Genomic DNA, 25,175 nt, shown 5'->3' on the forward strand with positions numbered 1-25,175 from the left:
TTATTCAAAGGCATTCCCAGCGCGCCAAGCGCATTATTCAATTGGCGCGTCTCTTTCACGCGGCAATTATTAAAGTCCATAACAGGCACTCTTCATGCCACCCCCGTCTTTATATGATATCATATACAGCAAGCGCCAAGACGCTAAACGCTCTCGGCCGTTAGTTACGAGGTCCTTTTCCGCTTGTCAGTATCAAACCCCCTTTTTTTTTTTATTTCATTTTCTTATTTTTTCGCATAAAAAATTTTCAGCAGCGAGAGATAAATTCCATGCCACTCTCTAAGCGGAACCTCCCTTCGATCTCCTTCGCTGTTGATGGTGGCTGCTGCCGGAACCTCCGCCGTGCATGGACGACGGCGATCCTTCCCTGTCCGATAAAGAGGAGGGGGAGAACGATGAGGAAGACACTCCGTTGTTGCGAGTTCCACTCGTCGATGCTCCTATACTCTTGTTCGTTTGCTTCCACAAGGCTTTTCGCTCCGAACTCGATCACCTTCGTCGCTTGGCGGAAACGGCGTCGTCGTTGGAGGACGAGCCGCGCCGTTGCCGACAAATAGTTCTTCAGCTTCAACGTAGGTTTCAGTTCCTCAAACTAGCTCATAAGTATCATTGTGCTGCGGAAGACGAGGTCAGTTTCAGTTATATCTACGCTCTGTTTATTTGGTTGCTAGGTAGTGTTTGGTTTAATTACACTTCATCCATTTGAAATGAAAGTTTCAAAACTTGGTGTGGGTCTCACACCACTACACTTTACTTTAATTCAAATATTTCACCTCTTTTCATCTCAATTCATTTTTCTTTAAACAGACCCTAAGTAAATCAGAGGAAATAACTATGGATATTAGTTATGAAAGTAGTTTAGTTTGTATTGTAATTAATAATAAGTAATAACGGAAGGATCAAGAATTGAATGCTATTGTTTGAGCCATTTTGTGATTACAAATGACGCAGGGAAGAGCATAGATGATTATAATTTGTTTGTAAGCCATGTGATCTTATGTTAGTTTGAGGAATTTTGAACTTCAAGGTTGCATGATTTCAAACTTCATATCTAATTCTGCTTCGTCTGATTTGTGTTGATGAACTGTCGCTTAATTACAAATTTCATCATTATTTGTATCTTAACCTGCTTGGTTCTTATATCCTAAACCCCTTATTCCTTGGTTTTGGTATTTTTTTATATTTTATGAATTTTATGTTTTCATGGTGCAATGTAGAATGAAAGAAAAAAAAAAACAAATGGACACTCCAATGCTGTATGACACCTATAGAGAGATTGAGAGAGAAATTTAGGTATGGTAGGTGATAAGAAAGGATGAAAATAAATGGACACCCAATGCTAAAAGAGTGAGAGAGAGGGGGGCGGGAGGTCTGAGTATCATTGCTTGATAGGAAAACAAAGATAAAGATGAGAGCTATGGTATTTGAACATCCATTTTTTTCAAACACCTATCTAGCTGGGTTTTATTTTATGTGTTTGGAGTAAAGTATTAAAGTGGGTGGTAGTAGAATCTAGTTATTATCAGGGCTGAATTTGAGGGGTACTTGACCTTTCTAAATTTGTTGATTATTGAAGTATCAGATGAATCGGGATGGTGATTTAGTGGGCCGAGATAGTTTGTTTGGATTTGGGATTAGAGTGTGGCTGGTGGGGTGTGAATTTCTTGGGTTGATTGAAGGTGGTTCATTATTGTTTGTTATTATGCGGAAGGCGTTATGTACGATGGGCTTCAAGTTTTATTTCAGGAAACGGTTCTCACATGGAGACATGTTTCTTTTGTTAAGGATGTGTGATATAGTAATGCTGTGAGAAAGTCCTTATAAATGACTATCTGTCCCTTTCGTTTGTGGTATATATAGGCAGGGTTGCCTCATAGTCTTAGGCATAGATGTCTAATGTATTTCTCTGGTTATTAAAAATTTATATGCATTATCATACTACATGTAAGGTAACTAGAGGGCGGGTCGTATGTTGTGTAGGTTTTAATGGATCTATGGGTTGTAATAGTTTAGGGTATCCCTTGTACCCTTTTTTTAATATATATCTTTTATTTGCTGATCTAAAAAAAACTAATCTTGACAATACACTTGGCTTGATTCTAGTCCTATTCAATCATCACTTTAAAGTTAAAACTAACAAATGTATGGAATGAACTGAGAGAAATACCATTGATGCCTCAAAAGAGGAGTATACTGTCGTCTTTCTCTCTTTACATTTTTCAAATATTTGTGTTCATGTCTGTAAGTGCATGTTTGGAGCTAAGATGCCTCTGTCTGTGACAACTGACAAGGAGCATGTGTATGGTGATTGTTATCCATTCAAAGTTTGCACTTTTGAATATCACTTCAAAACTTTTTTGGCAGGTTATCTTCCTTGCACTGGATACACATGTGAAAAATGTAATCTGTACATATTCCCTTGAACATAGAAGCACGAATGGCCTTTTTGGTTCTGTTTTTCATTTCTTGGATGAGCTGATGGTTCCTAAAGAGAATATTTCCAAGCTGTTTCAAGAACTTGTGTACTGCATTGGCATCTTGCAAACCTCCATCTACCAACATATGCTGAAAGAAGAAGAGCAGGTGGTTGTTTGCACTTATTGTGATTCATGAAAATATACTCTAGTTACATTAAATGTTCTTTCCTCATTTCTTTTACAGACACAAATGCATTCATAATCATGTGGTTAATTTGTTTTGCTTGCATTGGTTTATTTCCTATTAATATGAACCTATCGTGAAAAATACATGCTTCATTAAATACAATTTAAACACATTCCATTAATTTGTTGACATCAACATTGCATATAAGACATTTTTTTATTTTGTATAATGTATTTTATTCTTTGGCTCCATGTTTCTTATGGGATACAGATCATGATGTTGAAATCAACTGTAATAGAAAGTTAGGAGCTATCTTCTAAGGAATGTGTATGACAACATTTTTTATCTTGTTAAAAAATAAATAAATTAACTGCCATCTCTTTACTGCATTAATGCAAAAGCTTACTATATTAAAGATTCCCTTCTATAAGTTTAGCATAAATACGTACTCTTTTGAGGTTGGTATGGGAGGATTTTATAGTGATCTAGTGTATTTTATTAGATGATGAAATAAGGTATTCCAGAGAAACTGCATATTGCACGTACCCTCTAATTAATTTGTAAAGTGAATGTATTAAGTAAAGAAGCTAATAAAGGACCGCCAACACAACTAATTATTCATTTATTTATCATAACTATAAAAACTTCGTACCCCATTGCCCAGAGGCTCTTCGCTATGCGAAGGTATGGGGGAGGGATGTTGTACGCAGCCTTACCCTTGCATATGCAAAGAGGCTGTTTCCGGATTCGAACCCATGACCAACAAGTCACCAAGGCACAACTTTATTTATCATAACTATAACTGATTAATATTATAACATTTGCTATATAAGAACAAACCTAAAGTAGTATGCTAAAGATGTTGGGATGTCTAACTCTCACTCAAAAGATGAATTTTAATGTCTTACATATGTGCAGAGAAGGCAACACTTGTACAGATAGACTTGCCTTCCATGGTCGTAGTGTACAGAATTTTGTTTGGTGGGATTCTCTTGGTCATTTCATTAGGGAAGACTTTTTTAGAAATGAGGTTGGGCCTTCCCAACTACAGGCTCTCTTAGTGTTGGGATTTCTCTCTTGGGTTTTGGTTGATGTCCCCCTATGCTTGTTAATCTTTTCCTTTTTCTATATATATATATATATATATATATATATATATATATATATATTTGTGGTGCGGCATAGTTGAGGTAGGGGTAGGGGTGCCAATGTTGTTAGGATGTCTCCCCTACCTTGTTACCTTTGCTCACCCCTTTACTTAAAAATAAAAGTAGTATGCTAACAAATCTTGATTTGTACTGATAAATACACTTAAAGAAAACAACCAAAAAATATAGGGTAAAATGCAAAAAACCCTGTTTTCAACTATAGGACATGTGCAATTTATAAAGGGGTCAAACCCTGTCCATCTTTACCAAATGTTAGTGTTCAATAAAACCCCTCGCCCAGAGAACCTTAATCTGACTAATGGATAAACTGCAAAGATCTTTTAATTGAGCGATTGAGTCAAGTGCGGTTTTCCCTGACTTTTGAAAAGGATAAAAAACTTATTCTTTCTTACTGAATGTGCAAGAAAAAACCCTATGTCAAATGGACATTAATCTGACTAATGAAAATGGTCATGTGGGTGTCAATTATAACTTGCTATTTGGCTTGTTGTACCTTTATCTTAGATGCATGGTTAAATTTAGTTTTGCAGCAATTATTTGCTTGTTCATATGCTTTGTTAATGGCAATTATCTGTTAACAAGATACGAACCATTAAGTTCATTCTAGTATAAGGAAATGTACGATGGGAGGTAAAATAAGACAACAAGCAATACTTATAAATTTGTGCACTGCTGCAGGTTTTTCCCCTGTTGATCCAGAAATTATCTAACAAAGAACAGGCCTCACTTGTGTGGCAATTCATATGTAGTGTTCCTATAATGTTGCTGGAGGAAGTTTTGCCATGGATGGTATCCTTCCTTTCTGCAAACAAACAATCAGAAGTTACCCAGTGTTTAAATGAAATTGCACCAATGGAAAAGGCAATGCAAGAGGTAGGCAACAGTTTAGCATTTAATATGTTTTAATAAACTTCCTACTTTTTACTAATTCAGATATCATTGTGAAGGTTTTGGTTTCTTGGCTTAGAAGCAGCAAACAAACCTGTACCGAGACCTGTTTTCAGAGTGGAGAATTTCAAGGTGTTGATGGATTCCTACATATAGAAAGATCACTAGAGCTGAGTTATTGTAATAGGAACTCCGAAGAAATTTCAAGTCCAATGAAAGTGAATGGCAAAGAAATAGAAGATGGAGCCAACCAGGTTAATGTCCTTCATCTTTGGCATAATGCCATCAAGAAAGATTTGAAAGATATTCTGGAAGAACTTCATCTGCTAAGAAAATCCAGCTGTTTTCAGAATTTAGACTCGATACTTATCCAACTAAAATTCTTTGCAGATGTCCTCATCTTCTACAGGTAGTGCTTCTAACCATTTCTTTTTTGGTGTGTGGAATCTGACTAATTTGTTTGATGTTATTTGCTGAATTTCCTGAAGGCATATGCTTCTCTTCTATCTAAAAATCTTATTATTGTTGTTCACAATCATCTAATTTCTTAATGTAACTTCCTTATTACAGTGATGCTCAGAAGAAATTCTTTCATCCTGTACTGAATAAACATGCTTATGGTTGGTTGTCCAAGTCCATTGAACAATTTCTTGGTGAAAGTAACATTGAAGATATACAACAATTGCTATTCTATAACTCAGAAAGTGGAATACTTTTGAGCAAATTCATAGAGAAGCTTTGCCAAACACTTGAATCATTTGTATCAGGAGTCAACAAACAATTTGCTTTTCAAGAAAATGAGGTATTATATTTAAATCACTACTTGTTTGTTTTACCAAGGAAGTCAGGGAATAAATATTAGTAATATATGGGAATGGTCCTTAACCTTTCAGTTTATCCTCATACGCAACAGTTTAATAAAATATCCTAATATTGTGCTTTTGAAACTATTCTAAACTGTAAGAGTGTTATCAATATAATAATGCAGCAAGTAGATCAACCTACTCACTTATTCAAACACGTTAATGTATGATTTTTTTAAAGGAAAACACATTTATATATGATGTTCTTCATAGAATGAAATGTTTCTTACCTTGAGTGAATAGAAGACCAATAAGTGAGAAAAAAAAATCTCTATTTTCTGAGAAAAGTTCAATTTATGACTTCCATATTTATCAACAAATTAGTTTCCTACATGAGAGGGATTCTACATGCTAACATATCAAATGCTTACCATTTTGGAATCCTTACTTATTTTTTATCAGGTATTTCCTATCTTTAGAAAGAACTGCAGAAATGGAATGCAAGAGAGACTTCTAAGCTTGAGCCTATATATGATGCCTCTTGGGTTACTAAGATGTGTTATAACCTGGTTTTCAGTTCGCTTGTCTGAAAAAGAGTCTAGCTCCATTCTCTATTGCATAAAGAAAGGAAATAATTCTGTCTGTAAAGCTTTTTCATCACTGTTACATGAGTGGTTCCGCATTGGTTATTCAGGTAAAACCTCTATTGAAAAATTCAGACAAGAACTGCAACATATGTTTAAAAGAAGATGCTCTCTTTTACCCGAACAAATTAAGGAAGCTCATGAATTTTCTTTCTTAAATTCTGAGAAGCAGCCTCATAAAGTCTCTGGCCAGAATTGTTTGTCCTATTCCTCCTCCTCTGGATCCAATAATGTAAACAAGTATGAGACACCATACTCCACAGGAATTAATCTGCATATATTTTTTCCTTCCACAGTTGCGAAGTTACATCAGCATCCTACATTACATGCAGAAGAACGTTCTTCTATTTCTTTTCTTGATGATCCGAAACCAATTGACCTAATATTTTTCTTTCACAAAGCTATCAAGAAAGATTTGGAGTACCTAGTTCTTGGCTCAACTCAGTTAGAAAAAAATGATAAGTTGCTTATGGATTTCCATAAACGATTCCATCTCATATATTTTCTTCATCAAATCCATAGTGATGCAGAAGATGAGATAGTGTTTCCAGCCATGGAGGCAAGGGGTAAACTTAAAAACATTAGCCATGCTTATACCTTTGATCACAAACATGAAGTTGATCACTTCAATAAAATATCTCACATCCTTGATAAGATGTCTGGGTTACATCTTTCTGTTTCTACAATTGATCCAAATGTCAAGGAGAAGGGAATTCTAAGGTATCACCATTTATGCAGGAAGCTGCAAGAAATGTGCAAATCAATGCATAAGTCACTTTCTGATCACATAAACCGTGAGGAAATAGAAATTTGGCCTATAATTAGAAAATTCTTCTCAAACCATGAGCAAGGGAGGATCATTGGATGCATGCTTGGAAGAATAAGAGCAGAGATATTGCAAGATATGATACCTTGGCTAATGGCATCTTTAACACAGGAAGAACAACATGTTTTGATGTTCTTATGGTCCATGGCTACTAAAAATACAATGTTTGATGAATGGTTAGGTGAATGGTGGGATGGGTACAGTTTAACCAAGGTAACAGAGGGGTCAAATGTTGCCCCTCTCCAGCCTGTTGAGCCACTGGAGATTATATCCAAATATTTATCTGAAGAAATTCTGGATGAATTACAAGAAGAATCATCTGCCAACAAAAGCATAAATTTTTTGCAGAAGGATCATAATGGTGATAATGTTGTGCTGTCTAACTACAACTTTGATGATAAAGTTAAGGTTCATAATGCAGAACAAAATAATAATCAATGTTCGAAACTCACAAATCAATTTCATGATCATAACAAACATGCTTGCAATGAAGTAACAAATATCATAAATCCTGTAAACAATGAAGGTAAGTATTCTCAACTTTGTGACAAGTCTGGGCGTTATGACCGACTTTTGAAATTGAGTCAAGATGATTTGGAGACGGTGATAAGAAGGGTGTCTCGTGACTCTTGCTTGGATCCTCAGAAAAAGTCATACATAATACAGAACCTACTAATGAGGTTGGTCTTACTTGTGATTTTTCTTGAGGTTTTTGTTAAAAAACCATTACCATGCCTTCACTTAGCGTCTGAAGCTTATGGGAGAGTTGGTTCACGACATGTTAGAACCTCTATAACCAACTATTCATTGCCTTCACCTAACAACTTAAGCTTTTGAGAGAGTTGTTTTAAACTTTCATTTCATCTCCAATTTTGAGTAACAATTTAGTAGTATTCCTTAGTTGATTTTATTTGTCAGTTTTAGTGTGATAAACAATTAATTGCAATTATACTTGGAGATTTTTAGTGCATGTTTTGATTAGCATATTTTCCTTTTTTTTAAAAAGATTATAATAAAAATGTGGAGTTTTAAATTGCAAGATTTTTTTTAACATGTAAAATAAGCTAATTCTGACATTCACTAATGGCAGGGTTATGCAAGTTTGCTTGGTTTTCCTGACCATTAATTTTTGGAATGGACTAAACTTATTCTACTCCTTGAGAATCAAATGATGCATTGCATAGTTGATTCTGAAATCCTGTGGATTTTAAGTGAGATATTGTAACAACAATGAGAGAATATTGATATTTATATTTGTAGGAATTTGGCATAAAAAGATTTAAGCAGACAGTATATTCCTGCTTAAGTAAATACATCGAAATATGATGAGAGCTTCATAGCAGCTTTCAGTAATTTATTTCAAGCAATAAGTTCACACTTGTAGAGTTTAACATTACTTTCCACGTAATTTCAGTCGTTGGATTATTAGGCAGCAGATCTCTTCTACAGAAGCCAATATAAAAAATGATGAACTGGAATTTCCTGGGAAACATCCATCTTACAGGGACCCTCTCAAACTAATCTACGGTTGTAAACACTACAAGAGGAACTGTAAGCTTTTTGCTCCTTGTTGCAACCAACTTCATACCTGCATACATTGCCATAATGAGGAATCAGATCATTCAGTTGACAGGTAAGAATACCATATGTTCAATTTATGTTTTTTTCAATAGAGAACTTCTATTTTGATCTTTGTCCAATTGCCAAAATATGTATAGAAAATCTATTACAAAGATGATGTGTATGAAGTGCTTAGTGATTCAACCAATCAGTGCCACATGCTCAACAATTTCATGTAATTTATCGATGGCAAAATATTACTGCAGGATCTGCAAATTATTTGATGATGAAAGGTAATGTAGCTTAATTAGTGTCTTTATAAACTTTACCTTAGAGAAACTTTCAATCGGTGGATTCTGTAAAGATACCCATCCCATAGAACATTTGTTTGTTAGATTTTGAGAATAGTGTGTCCAGGATTGCTCACTAATATCTTATTTATGGTATAAATACAATTAGTTAAAGAGATAATTAGAGTCAATCAATATTGGAAAAAACCCAAGTCCCAAATTGGTTAGAGATAATGTCAAAATTGAATATATAAATGGGAGACAACCTTCACCCTATGAACTAGCTTTTGAGGTTGAGTTAGACTCAAGCCCACATTCTAAGAATCAAGGAGCCAATAACTAACAAATTGACATCAACAAACGTAACAATGATATTCATTGGTGAACTGGTTTAACTATAAGAATGATTTTGATTTCCATTAGCATCGATAGGCTAACCTCTCTCTACACAGACAGTCAACACACACCACACCAAAGCATCATTAAATTATATGCTAACTCCTAAGCATAGTAAACACGGTATCTTAATGTTTCTCTACTAAAGGAAGACAGGTTTTTTTGTTACCTTCCAAAAAATATTTCATGAATATGATAATGATAATAATAATGGGCCCTAGCTGTGCTATATTTCAAGTTCTCAATGAAAATGATCAAGTGCATGAAGGTTAATAGTCGTGCTTGTCAGTTGTCACCTTAACTAGCTATGCTAAACTTTCAAATTGTTACTGTAGTTCTTTTATTATTTAAACAAAGCCTATTATTGCTAATCTAAATCTCTTACTTCTGAAATGCTCATCAGGGAAATTTACCATTGTCCTTACTGTAACCTGTGCCGAGTTGGAAAGGGTTTGGGTGTAGACTACTTTCACTGTATGAATTGCAATGCTTGTATGTCTCGTTCTCTTATGACACATACATGCAGGGAGAAACATTTAGAGGACAACTGTCCAATTTGTCATGAATATATCTTCACATCCTGCTCTCCGGTAAAAGCCCTCCCATGTGGTCATGTAATGCACTCAACATGTTTTCAGGTACTTCCTTATATTTATTTCCTTCACAAATATCCAGAAAATACAGAAACAACTTTGGTAGCATTTGTGATGGTACTTTCAGGAATATACCTGCTTTAATTATACCTGCCCAATATGTAGCAAGTCACTTGGAGACATGCAGGTCAGTTATTATTTAATGTTATTATGTATCTTATATCAAGATATGTTGTTCATACTGATGATAACACATTTGCCATTGAATTTCACATTACTTACATGCACTGGAGAATTACGAGAAGCTTTCTTGTCTTCTGATGATTGTTTACAAAAGCTGATAAAGTACAACTTTAGGGGTTGCTAGTTACTACATAAGTTACGCCATAGTTCTAATGACCAGCCGTCAATATTAAAATCTATAAAAGCGACTAGGGAATTCTACAGGGCAACATTAAATTTTTTTCACTTTGCATGATTTCTGTTTCAATTACTCTATCATTGTCTTGTCTCGTCATTTTACATAAGGTTATATTTGCTTATCCGAATTAGCTGAGGGGTTAAGCTGGTTTTTGAATTTTGTTATCAGTACACCATTGTCTTTGAAGTGATCATCTCTCTTAAACCATCAGAATGACTTGCAGGTATATTTTAGGATGTTAGATGCGTTGTTGGCTGAAGAGAGAATTTCTGATGAGATTTCTAGTCAAACTCAGGTTTGTCAACTATATTTCTTATTTCTGATGCGTTGTTGTATGTTTTTTCAAAATGCATACTCTGATGGATCCTGTAATAGTTGCAGGTTTTATTATGTAATGATTGTGAAAAGAAAGGAGAGACCCCCTTCCACTGGCTCTACCACAAATGCCCTAGTTGTGGTTCCTACAACACTAGAGTTCTATGATTCTTCCATTGAGAGCATAAAGTTGCTTCTTCCTTGCTTCTTTGTATTTAAACACTAGGTTGTAAAACATTTGATGTTTATCTGTATTGCTTGTGCCAAAATAATCATTCTAATTTAAAAATATCTTCTCGTCCATGGCATTTTATTGATCTTGCATTGCAAAATATTAGAATCATCATTGCATCTTCAGTCTGAAAAACGTGAAAAATGCCATTCGTGACAACTTTCTACACGTAGACATTTGTTGCCCACTTTGTTTTTAATAGTACTCAGCTGACTCTTTAAATGCAAGAGTGTGGATAACGCCATAATATTTTAGCTTCCTATTCGTTGTATTGGTTTTGTTCTATCTTTGCCTAGAATAAGAAGTTATAAGGTATACTGGACAACTGATGAATATAGGTGAGTTAAGATTATAATAATAATAATAATAATAATAATAATAATAATATATTATTATTATTATTATTAATTTGACTAACTAAGTAAGATTATTTTAAATTAAGATAAGAATATTATTTTGAAATGCATATTTAAAATAAATAATATAATTAATATATTTATGTTTGAGATGATAATATTTTAAAAATAACTTTTATTTCTTTGAAGTTGTTGACATTACCAACTATATTAATCAAAAACTTAATAGAAATTAGCATTTTGGATCCTAAAACTACAAGTACTTGTATAAACATGAAGACAAAGAATTAGGAAAGGCACCACAAGATAATAATCTTTATTAAAAAATTAATTTCTTTAAGTGACGAATTCAATTTTGAAGAAGAAAATAAGAAATATTATGACAAGATTGTAGGAAATATTTTACGGTAAATAAGTTTTTTTAGTAATTTCTCATTAGTTTTTAATATTTTTTGAAATGTTAGTTAAAGTAGATTTTTTAATATCAGTTTCTAACTTTCATTCATTTTAGATAAATTATAATTTTATTATTTTTCAGTTACTTCAATCATTAGTTTCATCAGACACTTACTAATTTAATAAATTAATCTTTTCAATTTTTAACTAATTTTTCAACTTCCAATTATATTTATAACTTCCCGTTAACATTTCGGTTAATTCTACCACATATAATCAAAATCTAATCATAATTTCAACTATTACTTTTTATTTCTCTCCATGTTTATTTTAAATATAATAATTAATCATATATTCAGCAACTATTTATTTTTGCCCAATACTAACTAATAATTTAAAGTTGTTATCCTTTTATGATACATGATTGATATCTTGCACAAATTTTTTATTATTTTTAGTTCATAATTTCTAATTCAATTTTTAAAAAAAAATTATATGCTAAAAAATTAAAATATTTTAACACATTATTGACAAATTAACATATAGTTGTGCTTGACACATGACACTTGATTTATGTTTTAATTTAAAATATATAGTTGAAAATGTTATTCCATAAAGTATTTTGTTTTATTTTTTTTATTGTAGTTAGAAATTCTTACGTTAGATTGATCGAAGTATTATTTTATAATAATTATTTAAATTACCACCTTACCTAATTTATATAAAAAAATCTCATTTATTATTTTTTAAAGATTATAGTGTATCATATATGTAATCAAATATATATCTATAATAAATAAAAATAATTAATAATTAAAAATATTATATTTTTTTTATCCTGGTTTATTAAGGAAAAGAGATGCTAACTAATTGAATTTGACCGGAAAAAAAAAAGCTCAATCAATAATTATTTCTACTAATAATCAAACTCAAAAAATACTTAAATAATTTGATCTTAATTTAACATATTAATTATTTGTGTCCAATTATTTGATTAAAATATTATACTTTATAATTCATGATTAAAATAAATTAAAAATTATAAAAAATTCATAATACATGAAAATTATATTTAAAATATTTTATATAATTATTCATAAAAATTTTGATCCGTGCATAACACGGGTCATGCATGCACTCTGGTTTTCATGAATAGAAAAATGTGTATAGAAAGATTATCATACCAAAAAATTGCTCAAAAAAATTATTATACCAAGAAAATGTATAGAAAAATTATTATCCCATCCATGTCAATTATTATTAGACTTTTGAAGTCGTCTTTGGTTGACCTGCACTTCGTAAATCCACTTATCTGAAATTCTGAACAGTACAGTTCTTGCGTTGTTTCGGAGGATCAATTGTTTGATTAAGCAAAAAACTTAATAGTAGGTAATTAATTCATTCATAGTTTTCTTACAACTGTAATTCAATTTCAGCCCTTTAACTTTCGTAGTTGATATCTGGAGGGATTGCTTCCAAACTCGGCATAGTCCGTGTCTAATGGCTGTTAGAGTTTACCCAATTGGTTAATTATTTATATATTTTTATGTTTGGACTTGTCTTTGTGTTCTCTTGTTCCACACATAAATTAAACAAAGGTACTATTATATACTTTTCTAGGTTGTATCTGCATGACAACTACGACTTTGGATTGTAAATGATATCTCCTTCAAGAGATTGTGATTGGCTTGTCATGCCGGTTAGCTTGCAATTCTGGGTTTCTGACAGACAATATATAAATTGTATTTATGTATGACTACGACTATGGAATATATCAAGAATACCGAGTATTTGTCTACCCTCAGTATTCGAGAGCTACTTGCTTATAATTTATGCAAGAGCTCTCCCAAGTCAGCTTTGCTTTCGAAGCATTTATTGTCATTCTGATCCTCACTGTATTTTGCTTCTAGGTTGTAACTTTGTAAGTTTTCCTGTCCCTAATTCATCTACGTGTGTTTGATGTGGTGCTTTTTTCCATTGGATGACATTTGAGTATAAATTTTGGTCATCCTTTTTAATGGCTAAACTCTTCTACTGTATTCGTGTTGCATGCCCTTCATTGAATTGCTTGTAGGAATAACTCAATCGATGCTTTGATAAAATACTTTTGATACCAAAACCTTTTCATCTTCAACCTTACTGTGCTTCGCCTCTAGTGCATTGATATATCAATTAAACAAGAAGTACTATAGTAGAAGTTTGTTGGTATGAACACAGGTTTCTCTCCTGTTGAGGACTGTGACTCAATGTGTATCAATGGATTTTACTGTTGGTTTTGCCATTGGAATGTGTTAAATAATTTCCAGTTGACCTTATGTCTATATATAGCTTGTATATTGGCAGTTGGTGTTTGGTCAAAATCCTTCTATTTTCTTTCATTCAGTTCATGCATGTTATAATTATCATCCTCAAGTTTGCTACATCTTGCTGATACATATGAACATTGCAGTTAAAAGCAAATGGGGAATCTTTTTTGTTGTGTGCAAGTTGATCAATCAACAGTGGCTATAAGAGAAGGATTTGGACGATTTGAGAAGGTACTTCAGCCAGGATGCCATTGCATGCCATGGTTCCTTGGAAAACAACTTGCTGGTCATCTCTCTCTTCGGCTACAGCAACTGGATCTTCGATGTGAGACCAAAACAAAGGTTTGTTATTGTCTGGCACTTCAGCTCTAACCAAATCCTTTTAAGTCATTGCATGATCTTTAATTGCCGTGAATACTTTTTGGCATGGACATCTTTTAATTTTATTAAGTGTATTTTGTTGCCATTCTTGTGCTCAGTTATTTTGAACCCTTCAAGTTTATTGTCAGCAAGAGGGTAGTCCTGTTGCTAGAGGTAGACGGAGACCTAGAAAAACTATAGGAAAACAAATACAAAGGATTTTGGGGTCAATCATTTGTCTACAGAAATGATTTTCAGTAGAACATTATGGCATCATTTAGTCTATGTAGTTCACTCCACCTAGTGGGAAAAGGCTTGGTTGTTGTTGTATGTTCATTGTCTCTTTCACTAGTATTGTCTGCTTTCAATTATATCCATGCATGACATGTTACTCTGTACATGTTTCTTATATTTTTCTATTGAATTGAATTTTATTGGTTTTAATGTTTATTTGCTTACAGGATAATGTCTTTGTCAACGTTGTTGCTTCTATTCAATATCGTGCCCTGGCAGAGAAGGCCAATGATGCTTTTTACAAATTGAGCAATACAAAGACCCAAATTCAAGCCTATGTTTTTGATGGTATAAACCTTAATACTGAGTAACAGTACGAAACCTACAATAAGTGGTTTAAGCATATTATATCAGCTTAGGTGAAATTTCTATTTTCATTGCAGTAATTAGGGCAAGTGTTCCAAAACTAAACTTAGATGATGCTTTTGAGCAGAAAAATGAAATTGCCAAAGCTGTGGAAGAAGAACTTGAGAAGGTTTTTTTAATAATATTATTTACTTATAAGATGAACTGTGAATTTATGTTAATTTGGATCTGATGCTTTATTGTCTTCATAGGCTATGTCAGCTTATGGGTATGAAATTGTTCAAACACTGATTGTTGATATAGATCCAGATGAGCATGTGAAGCGGGCCATGAATGAAATCAATGCTGGTATGTTATATTAGTAGAACTTGTATGTTCAGTTTCTGCCCATAATTTGTTTATCTCCAAAAGGAGACAATTAATTTTAAGTAATATGACAAATATCTTCCTTTTTCCTCATGGTATACACAGCTTCTTGTCCTTTGCAAGCTCTTATTCTTGAGTATTAGATCCTAAATCTAATTTATTGCAGAAAATATTAATTAGGATTACCTTTTGTTACTTTCACTACATAATGTGATCAGGTTGCCTTCATTAAATCAATTCAATCTTGTATGACTCATGTATTAACTAGATATCGTATGAAGTGTAATTTTGGACTCAAATGATTTTTGTGTTTATAATAGTTTACCTAGTTCCTCTGCCGAGTGCTACAGATTGACATTTTTTTCTGCTGCTTTTTACCCTTTATCAGCTGCAAGATTGAGGATGGCAGCTAATGAGAAGGCAGAGGCAGAAAAGATCTTGCTAATTAAACGAGCCGAGGGTGAGGCTGAGTCTAAGTATCTCTCTGGACTGGGTATTGCTCGCCAACGCCAAGCAATTGTGGATGGCTTGAGAGATAGTGTGCTTGGATTCTCAGTTAATGTACCTGGGACAACTGCAAAAGATGTCATGGACATGGTCCTTGTCACTCAGTATTTTGACACTATGAAAGAAATTGGTGCTGCCTCTAAGTCTTCTGCTGTGTTCATTCCACATGGACCTGGTGCTGTTCGTGATGTAGCTGGTCAAATTCGGGAGGGACTTCTTCAGGCTTCTCATCAGTAGCCTCTACTCCACCTAGATCTTGTGTTTGGTTTGAATTGGAGTATGGTGAAGTTATAGCACCTGTGTCTACCTGTATTTCTGTTCTGTGCAGTGTGTTTTGTGATTTTGTTTTAGAATAAACTGCAAAATTGATCCTCCAAAGATTATGGCATCATCTCATTAATCTTCAAAAGATTTTTTCTATCAAATCAGTCCCACAAATATCTAAAATGTTACCAATTTTTTTCTTAGAGGACTAAAGAAGTGGTAACACAAGAATTTAGTATTTGATTTGTATCTTTGTGGGATTGATTTGTTGACCAAAATCTTTGAAGGACCAGTTCAAGGACTTACTCTTTCGATTTATACTTTCAAGCAGTCAAGTAATACTGTATATTCTGTTGTCTATATTGTGAATCATGCATAACTAAACTATTAAGTATCCCTGTATATATATGTTGACTAAATTGTGAAAGTTGCATAAACAAGAAATTTCCTATATACCGTTAGAGAGTAGATAACTATATACTGTTAGAGAGTGCTTCATGCTAATTGTTAAATTAAATACTACGCTTTCTAACCTTCCATTTTTTGAACAAATAAAAAATGCTTCTACTCATCATATTCTCCATAAAACTAAAATATTACCAAGTTATGTTACAAAATATTCCCTTGGAATATGTAGGTTTGCCTGTATTGCAGTGCTCATTTTTTTCTAAGAAAACGTACAACTGCTTCCCCTTTACAAATAGTAAAGTCGTTCAACAACGAAGTAAAGAACAGAAGTAACACAGCAGCTACCATCTCATCCAAGAAAAAAAGTAATTCTGGAGCTATTTGTTTCAGATATTCAACTTCTAAAAGAATAAGCAGGAATGAATTTAAACTTCAAACAGGTAAAACTGATAAACAAATACCTACCACTAGTATTATAATAATTTTATTAATAAAAATTGTGAGTAGAACTACACATGGTACTCATACAGTTGTTGAATATTGAAGAAAATGGATGGGGAAAATCAACAAGTTTCATCCAGTTTGTGCCGTCATTTTGAAGTCTCCTTACATCCAACAACCTCTCAATTGGAGATGGAAGCTTATCTAAATGGTATTGACTAGGGTTTTAAAGCCACAGAGACTCCAACCTTGGGATGCAAATTATTATCTGAGTTCTTAAATTCCACTTCTCCAGCCATAGTTACAAAACATCTCTCCCAGAACCCTTGTTGAATAAGAGCACCTGCCCTGCCAAAGGTGTCAAATCGAGCCTTTAGCAATGTTTGTGGAAAAAATGCATGCTGAGCACCAATGGTGCCACTAGTCTCCCCCATTGACAAGCTATGCTTCAGCTCTGCTGCAATGGCGGTCTTGGTTAGGAGGTTCACTTCATGATAACAAGAGGCTTTCACTATGTCAAAGCTGTCATGCCTGCAGCACAACACCAAACTTCAGGCTTGAAGAAAGTAACAAGAGGAGAGCACTAAATAGTAATGATTAAATTCTCTAGTTAGTTTAGAGGTAACAAATTGATGTTCCTAATTCCTATACATTTTCTGATAAATTTAGTTTGTATACTTTTTGTAGCACATATCTCACATGGTCAAGGAAGCAACAAGGAAGTTAGTGTTGAGGCCTAAGCCTGCATTCAGCTTGCTGATTGTTCTTGTTGGTAGGTCAAGTGCAACATTGCCTCCTAGAGACAGAATGTTTGTTCCTACAAGACCTGATAAGTTTAGAACAGGGTCATATCCTTTTTCTAGGTTTCCTTCTAATCCAATGCACCCAGTAATCCCAGTGTAGTTGCTCAAGTGTTGTAGTTCCAACTATGATGATTCCAGAAAATAGTCAGATGAAACAAGAAAATCAATAATTAAAATGACTAAGGTTGATGATACTAATAGTCCATAGGCAAGTAAATATTAACTTTACCTTCCCAGAATCAGGTATGGTGCATTTGAAAAGGCTCTTGAATCCAGGTACAAGTTCATCTACTGTAATGGATGTGGCAGCAAAAGCACTAAAGTCAGACATGCCGCATGCAATTCCTTGGCTTTTTAAGAAATTCGCGTGGCTCTCATATTGATTATGGAAAACTTTCAGGACTAATTGATGCTTTTTTATATGGGTATCACTATATGATTCATGACTTATGAGGCACTGACTGGTTCCCTCGGTGCAAGTTAGATGCTAATCAAATGAAATGAAGACTGAAAATTCACCAACAAAAAATTGAGGGTTGAAGAAAAACTGTATATGTGAGTTAAATCTCTGTTGGTGGTATTTGTTATGGAGTAAAATGGTGTTTTTATCATTGAAAGTGTAACTTGCAATTTCAACCTTGAACTAAATTATGTATATGATTTAGTAATTGAATAATCCCTACCAGGGATAGAAAAGAGACTCAGAAACAAGTCTGAAATTTTAAGGACTAAATCATGATGTAATTTAAATGACAACTAAATTGCAAAATGAGCATAATTTTCATGATCGAAATATCAGTTTACTCATTTGTTATCTATATTAATGACCCCTTCTCCAACTGAATAACATTAAACAATAATAACAAAAATGAACTTGTTTCAAGCAGAAGTAGAAATGAAAAAAAGAAAAGAAAAAGATTGAGTTGATATTCACATTACCTTTACAAGAGAGGTCTACATTATAGTCCATGAATTGGTAGTGAAAATGAATTGGAGATAGATTTGAATAGTCCGTGTGAAGAACATCTAATACAAAAGTAAACAAATTTGTGTTACAATATGATCGGGAAGGCAACTCTAAGATCCACGGATTATAATTCATTTTTGTGAAAGATTAAAAAGAAAAATGCATAATAATAATAACGAATTGATGAAACCTTTAGCCTTCTTGCCAATATCAAAATATATCCCCGGACAGGTGCTCATTTTGCTAAAACAAATGCTTAGAAATCAATTTATTTTTTGTGTTTCACCCTTTCATGATTTGTTGGGATGAGAATTTATTGGGAGGGAAAGAAGGGCAAAGGAAGTTTCCTCTTGTTGTACAACATGACTTACTTTTTTGGTACACAAACAAAATGACTCAATTGAAACCTGCATATATAACGAAACTTCCATAAAACAATTGCACCTATCATTTCGTACTCTAAAAATGACACCTAAAGATGATGACAAAGAGAAAGAACACGAGCTAACATAGACAAACACTGTTACTGCTTCTGGACATAGACGCTGGCTCTTGTGAATTCACGTATGTACATATAATAATAAGGTTGTAATATGCATGTTTCATTTGAAAGGAAGGGAAATCCTTTTTACTTGTTTTTTGGTCAACAATGAGGGAAATCTAACGGTTACCTTTTTATAGTAAAGTCATTGTTGCTTTAAGCTTAAGCTGACTATAATTATTTAGAGATTAGCTACATTTTGGAAGCATTTAATCCAGTTTATCTTGTCACTATTTAACAACTGCACTAAAATCAAACTCAATTATCTTTTTTAATCTCCACGATAGTCTCATAAATGAACAAAATTATGGGGCAATATAATATTTATGTTCTCTAATATAATATTGCTCTTCTTCTTGAGCACCGCGTGATGGGACGTGCGTTATGTATTGTGGAAGTACATAACATTTCTCATGTCAACCTGCCATGGTCATTTTAATTGTTGATTATACTCACAATTTCATCGTTGTTTGGAGACCAGAGTCTATACTTTTTCAATCATGGCATTAATTAATTTCATTTGTTTATCCACGACCAATTGCGATGAACACTTCACTACAATTGAGACAATTTTCTATGTGCAAGAAATTATATGATTAACTAGATGGTAACAAGAAAAGAGAAAAAGATGCTGTGGAATCAATTATTCTTGTTAAAAAAAATAATAATTAATGTTTAATATTTATCGATAAAAAAATAAAATTCATAGCCAATGGAAATCATGTTGGAAAAAGACTTTACAAAATAAACTAAAATAAAATTAGTATATACAATCATGCGTATAGGGAAGTGCCTTGCATATTGTCTAACTTTCCTTTTCTAAATACACTTCGCTAGCTTTCTTGGGTTTACTTCTTTTCTTTTTGTTTGGTTTTGTTTTGTCTTTTTGAGGCTATTGCATCTCAGTCAGATCCAAAGTCCAGCTCGCACGAGCGCGGGCTTCTCTAACCATTTATGCAACATACGCAAATTACACTTTTTTTGTATGTAAAAAATACGTTTTTTTTTTCTTCCCTAAAGCTTAAAACTTGCAAGAGATTGAAAAGTGTGAAATTATTCAATGTTGGATATAAACAAAGCAAGAAAGAAAGGGTAAAAACTGAGTGAATGGAGTGAGATAGAAAATAAAGCTTTTGTGCCAGCTGTTTGATTTATATAACAAATCATACTGTGTTTGAGAAAATTAACATGTAGTTGAAAGTTGATAAGTGATAATAATTTTTTTTTAAGTTAACTAATTAAATTATAAGTATTCAGTATCACTAATTATTGAAGTAATTAGAAAATATAAGATGACATAAATAATATTTAATAGTAATAATAGAAAAATAAATAAATATTTTAAGGATAAAAATGAAATAAAAAAAATAGAATTTAGAATTTAGTATTTAAAAAATACTACTTCAATTAGTATTTTAAAAAAATTAAATTACTTTAAAAAAATTATTTATCGAATCTTTAAATAAGTTTTTTAATTAGTATAAAATTAAAAATTAACTAAAATGATTTAGTCATGTCCTAAAAAATGTTTGGTTGTTATTCCATTATTGGAAAGATGTAAAATAAGAGGATGTTTGAAAAAATCGTGAGAAAACAGAGAGAAACTCTAAATAATTATGAGTGGACATTTATCACTAAAAACTGGATAAACATATATGTTGGTCCTAAAAGTGTGAGATGATGATAATTTAATTCTTTAAAGATAAAAAAATAATTTTAATTCTCAGATATAAAAAAAAGCACCACAAATATATTTGTAATAATTATAATAAAGAGATTGATAATCTCTCATTTTCATTATGGGCTTATGGCTGTATGCTATACGATTTTGTAAAACACCAGCATAGATTATAGTTTAAAACCGAATAATATTTTTTTATTTGTAGGAAATAAGAATCAAAGACGTGTACTCTAAAGAGTTAAAAATATGTACCCAAAAAAAATAATAATGTACCAAAAAAAGAAGAGTTTAAAACTTCCGGTTAAAAAAATTGAAGAAATCTTAAGTTTATGAATATAAGTCTGATTCAAGAATTTACACAAGCCCTGAGCCAAAGTGCCCAACCCGAGCAAAATTATAATACGAATCGTATCTCTTACACACAAAAAAAGAAGTTAAGTTTGTGTTGAAATTTGTGGTTCACAAATTAAATTAGTCTCTCCATGCAGTGGCTCCTTCCATGAAGTCAATATTTACTAAAGTTCATAGCCAATTGATTATTGGGCCGTGCTACGGGGAACTTGGATTTTCTGCAGGGAAGTAACAAGGAATCTTCACCACTAAATTTTATTTTTCGCTTATAAAAAAGTTAATAAAATATAAGGTAAAAAAATAGTAGCCATTGGATCTTGCAGTGATTACCCTGACTACAGGCAATCTTAGTATGTGTTTGGATTTTCTACCTAAAAGCTTTTAGTATGTGTTTGGATTTCCCTTAGAAACCACAATGAACACTGAAAAATTCACCAATTTCCTCCTTTCACATTACGGTGCACTGAGTTACGTGTGAATGAAAATCCAAACATTGGTATCTACTATACACTTAGTACTCACAACGTTTATTACCGTGGACACCATAAATGACACAACAGAGATATGTCCTTCGGGGTCTTGTACTAAGAAAAAGTCTTGTGAATGCTTATGGTTTTAATTTAAAACCCACGTCACTTTAATGGATGAAACATACTAAAATACAATAGCACCAAGAGGCAAAAGAGTTGACAATTTGACATCCATGTTAATTCTGGGAAATATATGTATAGAGTAACTTTTATCTTTTTAGCAATGATACTATAAATCACCAAGGGCTAACTTTTGATCGTGCTGCACGGATGTTCTTTCTACCTTTGCACTTGAAGATCAATCTTCGTTTAACCTAAAAAAGCCTTTGTGCTCTTTTTAGCTGGCTATGCCTAATGCCTCATAATTCTTTTACATGAGATAGTCCAGTGGCCTATAGTTCCTTACATACGGTTAGAAATGTGACTCTATTAAAGAAAATGCTTAAAGCCAATCCCAAGTAATTTCATAGGATGTCCAAGGTAGTTTGCATCTACACACGTCTCTTTGACTATTTCCCTTACAGAAATAACATTATTGGGCCAAGATTGGGATAGATGTAGTTGTAAATAACTAGTTTTTCACAAACAGAACTTTGATGACAGATACATACTAATTGCAATTAGTTTACTTCACACAGTTATTAAACTTACATCGTTAAGTAGTAGTAGTTACTCAACTTGTCGCTTAATTATTTATTGATTTATTCAAATTGGTAAAATTGACCAAATTTCGAAGAAGACAAAAAAATAAAAGAAAAAGAATAAAAATGAGATTAATTTATAAACATGATTATTTTATAAATTGAAATTGAAAGAACATTACACCCAAAAAAATACCCTTTATAAAGAAACATTGGACTTAGATAGTGTTTGATTTAATTATACTTAAAAAGAGTATTAAAAAAGTATTTGAGATGAAAATTTCAAAAATTAATATAAATCTCACTTTTATATTTTACTTTAATTTAAGTATTTCACTTTTTTTTTATCTCAATTTACTTTCAAATCACTTTCATTCCTTCAAAGCAAAGGGACACTTGCATTTTCTTAGACGTTAGTGTATTTATCAACATATCATTTATGGCATATGTGCCACAAAAATAGTCTGTGACATCGCAGGAAGTTTATTCCCATCGCACTGGGTTCAGAGAGGGAGCCCATGTTTGTGGAAATCAAAGGCACCCAAATTTGGCCTGTACTCTGAAGTCTGAACTCCATACACTGGCTCCATGAATGAAGTCAATATTTTCTGGAGTTTCTGCGTCAAAATCCGCTGAAAGCAAAACTTATATTATCTTTGAATTATTTGGTGGATTGCAGTTGTCATGTGGCAATGTATTAACTTTTCTGCCACATGCAGATCATATGTTCTGATTAAATAGCCATCCCCTGCCAATCACGATGCCTTCCTATTTCCCAGCATAAGATTGTGTTAGGTATTTACAACCATGCATATATCTTCCCTATTATCCTTAATTAACAATTAAAATCATCATTCAAATATCACTATAAAGTACTAGTAGTAACATATGGATATGGTAAAAGTCGTAATAAATTAAGGAAAATGTTTGTTAAATCATAACGGTAAAATATGACTTAATTTGATAGTTAATTTTGACTAATAAATGAATATAATTTCTTTACTTTATTATTGTTTTAATGAAATAATAAAGAAATTAGCATCTTCGTTATTTTTTATCTGCAGAAGTCAAGAGAGAAAGAATTCAAGTGCTTTGAAGGGAAATTAAGGCAAGAATGAAAAGAAAAAGCCTTGAAGAAAAATGGAAGAAGTGGACAACTCGCTTAATGCGTCACCCAGGCTTAGCGTGGAAAAGCTCACAACGAAGCCTAAAGGCGCGCTTAGTGTGAAGTCAATGTTAAAATTAAGTAGCCTATTCTCGCACTAAACGCAAAGTCAGCATGAAAATTAAGTAGTCTATGTGAGGAGAAGGAAACAAAAGAGGAAGACACACCGAGTCTCATAGCTTTCTAGTGAAGAAATCCAATCCAAAGTTTGAGTCTCTCCCTTGCAAGAAAACCTCTTTCTTAGTCATTCCCCCTGTTCATGCTATTAGTCATTCAGCCCATTCTTCTATTAGCCTCTGAAGTGTAAAGTCTCTCATGACTATGAGGTTAAACCCTCTCTATTGGGAGCCTAGCAGTCAATGCCCTTGTAATGTAACTACTCTTCTTATCTATTAAATGCAATTTCAATTTCTATTGTCTCTTTTCTGCTCTTCATCTTTATTGTGTGGTTTGACCATCCATGCATTAGTTTTTATGGGTTATACATTGAAAAATGGTGATTTTTAAAGAATTGGGAAATGACTTCTCAACAATTCACTTCTAGAGATAGAGTGACTTTGTTGTGCCTCTCCATACATCTTCATACTTAATGCACTTTATTATTCAATCTTTGCAAATGAATTTGGGATTTGGGAAAGAATACATAAATTAGGTCCTTTATCGTGAGGAATCAGAGTTGAGTGTCTTAGTAGATGTGAGTGAAAATTGAGAAAACAATTAATAGAGAAAAACATTAATATTGCATCAAGGGTACTTAGCATGTTAGACCCAACATAATTGGATTCTCAAGTCATCTTTTGCATTCATCTTGTTTATTTTATTATTCTTGTCTTTTAAATTCAATTCATTTCTTTCTTCTTAATTCTATTATAATTCTTCATCTTTTGTTTACAAATTGGTATTTATCAACGCAAGTACAAACAAAGTTCATGTGGACTCGATACTCGATCTTCCGTTTTAATCTTTACTACTTGTAATAAAATTGATACACTTACCAATTAGTTAACATTAAACATAAAAAATGAGTCAACCAAAAAAATTGTTGTTTTGCTTTTAAAATATATATTTTTGAGATTCGTATGTATAAAATAAAATCAAGTACAAAATTAAAATAATTATCATATACACTATGAAATTTTTTTATGTCCAAGTTAATGAAAGTTTGTAATTTTTGGAAATAATTATATATATCTAAGATTTAATACATCTTGTGATTAATTCTAATTCCAATAATAAAGTATTATTAGTTCTTTATCGTTTTTATACGGGTTGATAAAAACAATTGACTTAATAAGGTCTTTGATTAAAATTAAAGATTTATTATCATAATAGAGATTATTTGAAAATGAAAAATAAGCATCTTATAATTTTAATTTAGATTGTTCTTGATCATAGAATTATTATGAATAAAAAATTAATAATCCGTATATGTGTGTGTGTGTTGAACTGACTCAATTGAAATTTTTTAGCAGATAATATTACCTTATACTATCAAGGGAAATTCTCAAGAAAAAGTGTAAAATTTTCTTTGACATGAGATTGTTATAGTAATTAATATGTCATTTGTTATATTGACATGAGATTGTTATAGTAATTAATATGTCATTTGTTATATTTTGATTCCAAACACCTAATATTTTAAAGTTGATTGAATGAACATTGAATATTACTACATACCTATAGAGTTAATGATTAATCAAGATGAACTTCATTAACTCTCAGTAATGAGTTTTGAACTTTATAATAAAATT

The 25,175-nt window shown here is 32.4% G+C and overlaps 3 protein-coding genes across 11 annotated transcripts; 2 read left to right on the forward strand and 1 right to left on the reverse strand.

Moving 5' to 3' along the window:
• Nucleotides 1-235: 235 nt before the first annotated feature.
• On the forward strand, nt 236-10,852 carry LOC114394177 (zinc finger protein BRUTUS-like At1g18910). Of its 7 annotated transcripts, none has more exons than XM_028355803.1 (12): nt 238-628; nt 2,365-2,583; nt 4,452-4,646; nt 4,721-5,070; nt 5,232-5,463; nt 5,927-7,614; nt 8,349-8,567; nt 8,653-8,787; nt 9,584-9,818; nt 9,901-9,960; nt 10,406-10,489; nt 10,570-10,852. In XM_028355803.1, exons 1-12 carry the CDS (start codon nt 347-349, stop codon nt 10,675-10,677), a joined length of 3,807 nt encoding a protein of 1,268 aa, XP_028211604.1. In that variant the 5' UTR covers nt 238-346; the 3' UTR covers nt 10,678-10,852. The 7 variants fall into 7 exon arrangements, with proteins under 7 accessions (XP_028211609.1, XP_028211610.1, XP_028211604.1 ...); XM_028355805.1 differs by having other exon boundaries at nt 239-628; nt 10,576-10,852; XM_028355806.1 differs by having other exon boundaries at nt 239-628; nt 10,418-10,489.
• Nucleotides 10,853-12,667: 1,815 nt separating this feature from the next.
• On the forward strand, nt 12,668-16,349 carry LOC114393877 (hypersensitive-induced reaction 1 protein). 3 transcript variants are annotated; one of them, XM_028355354.1, is made up of 7 exons: nt 12,668-12,882; nt 13,114-13,414; nt 13,943-14,141; nt 14,621-14,741; nt 14,837-14,928; nt 15,011-15,107; nt 15,514-16,349. In XM_028355354.1, the coding sequence occupies exons 3-7, from the start codon at nt 13,953-13,955 to the stop codon at nt 15,867-15,869; spliced, it is 855 nt and encodes a 284-aa protein (XP_028211155.1). In that variant the 5' UTR covers nt 12,668-12,882; nt 13,114-13,414; nt 13,943-13,952; the 3' UTR covers nt 15,870-16,349. The 3 variants fall into 3 exon arrangements, with proteins under 3 accessions (XP_028211155.1, XP_028211154.1, XP_028211156.1); XM_028355353.1 differs by lacking the exon at nt 13,114-13,414 and having other exon boundaries at nt 12,732-12,882; XM_028355355.1 differs by lacking the exon at nt 13,114-13,414 and having other exon boundaries at nt 12,748-12,878.
• Nucleotides 16,350-16,656: 307 nt separating this feature from the next.
• Nucleotides 16,657-18,812, reverse strand: LOC114393879 (mitochondrial outer membrane protein porin 1-like). The gene is made up of 5 exons (XM_028355356.1): nt 18,706-18,812; nt 18,488-18,574; nt 17,778-17,839; nt 17,445-17,671; nt 16,657-17,276 (listed from the first exon to the last, which is right to left on the reverse strand). Exons 1-5 carry the CDS (start codon nt 18,752-18,754, stop codon nt 16,964-16,966), a joined length of 738 nt encoding a protein of 245 aa, XP_028211157.1. The 5' UTR covers nt 18,755-18,812; the 3' UTR covers nt 16,657-16,963.
• Between the last annotated feature and the right edge of the window lie 6,363 nt (nt 18,813-25,175).

This window comes from Glycine soja, chromosome 17, assembly GCF_004193775.1.
Source record: "Glycine soja cultivar W05 chromosome 17, ASM419377v2, whole genome shotgun sequence".
NCBI classification, from domain to species: Eukaryota; Viridiplantae; Streptophyta; class Magnoliopsida; order Fabales; family Fabaceae; genus Glycine; species Glycine soja.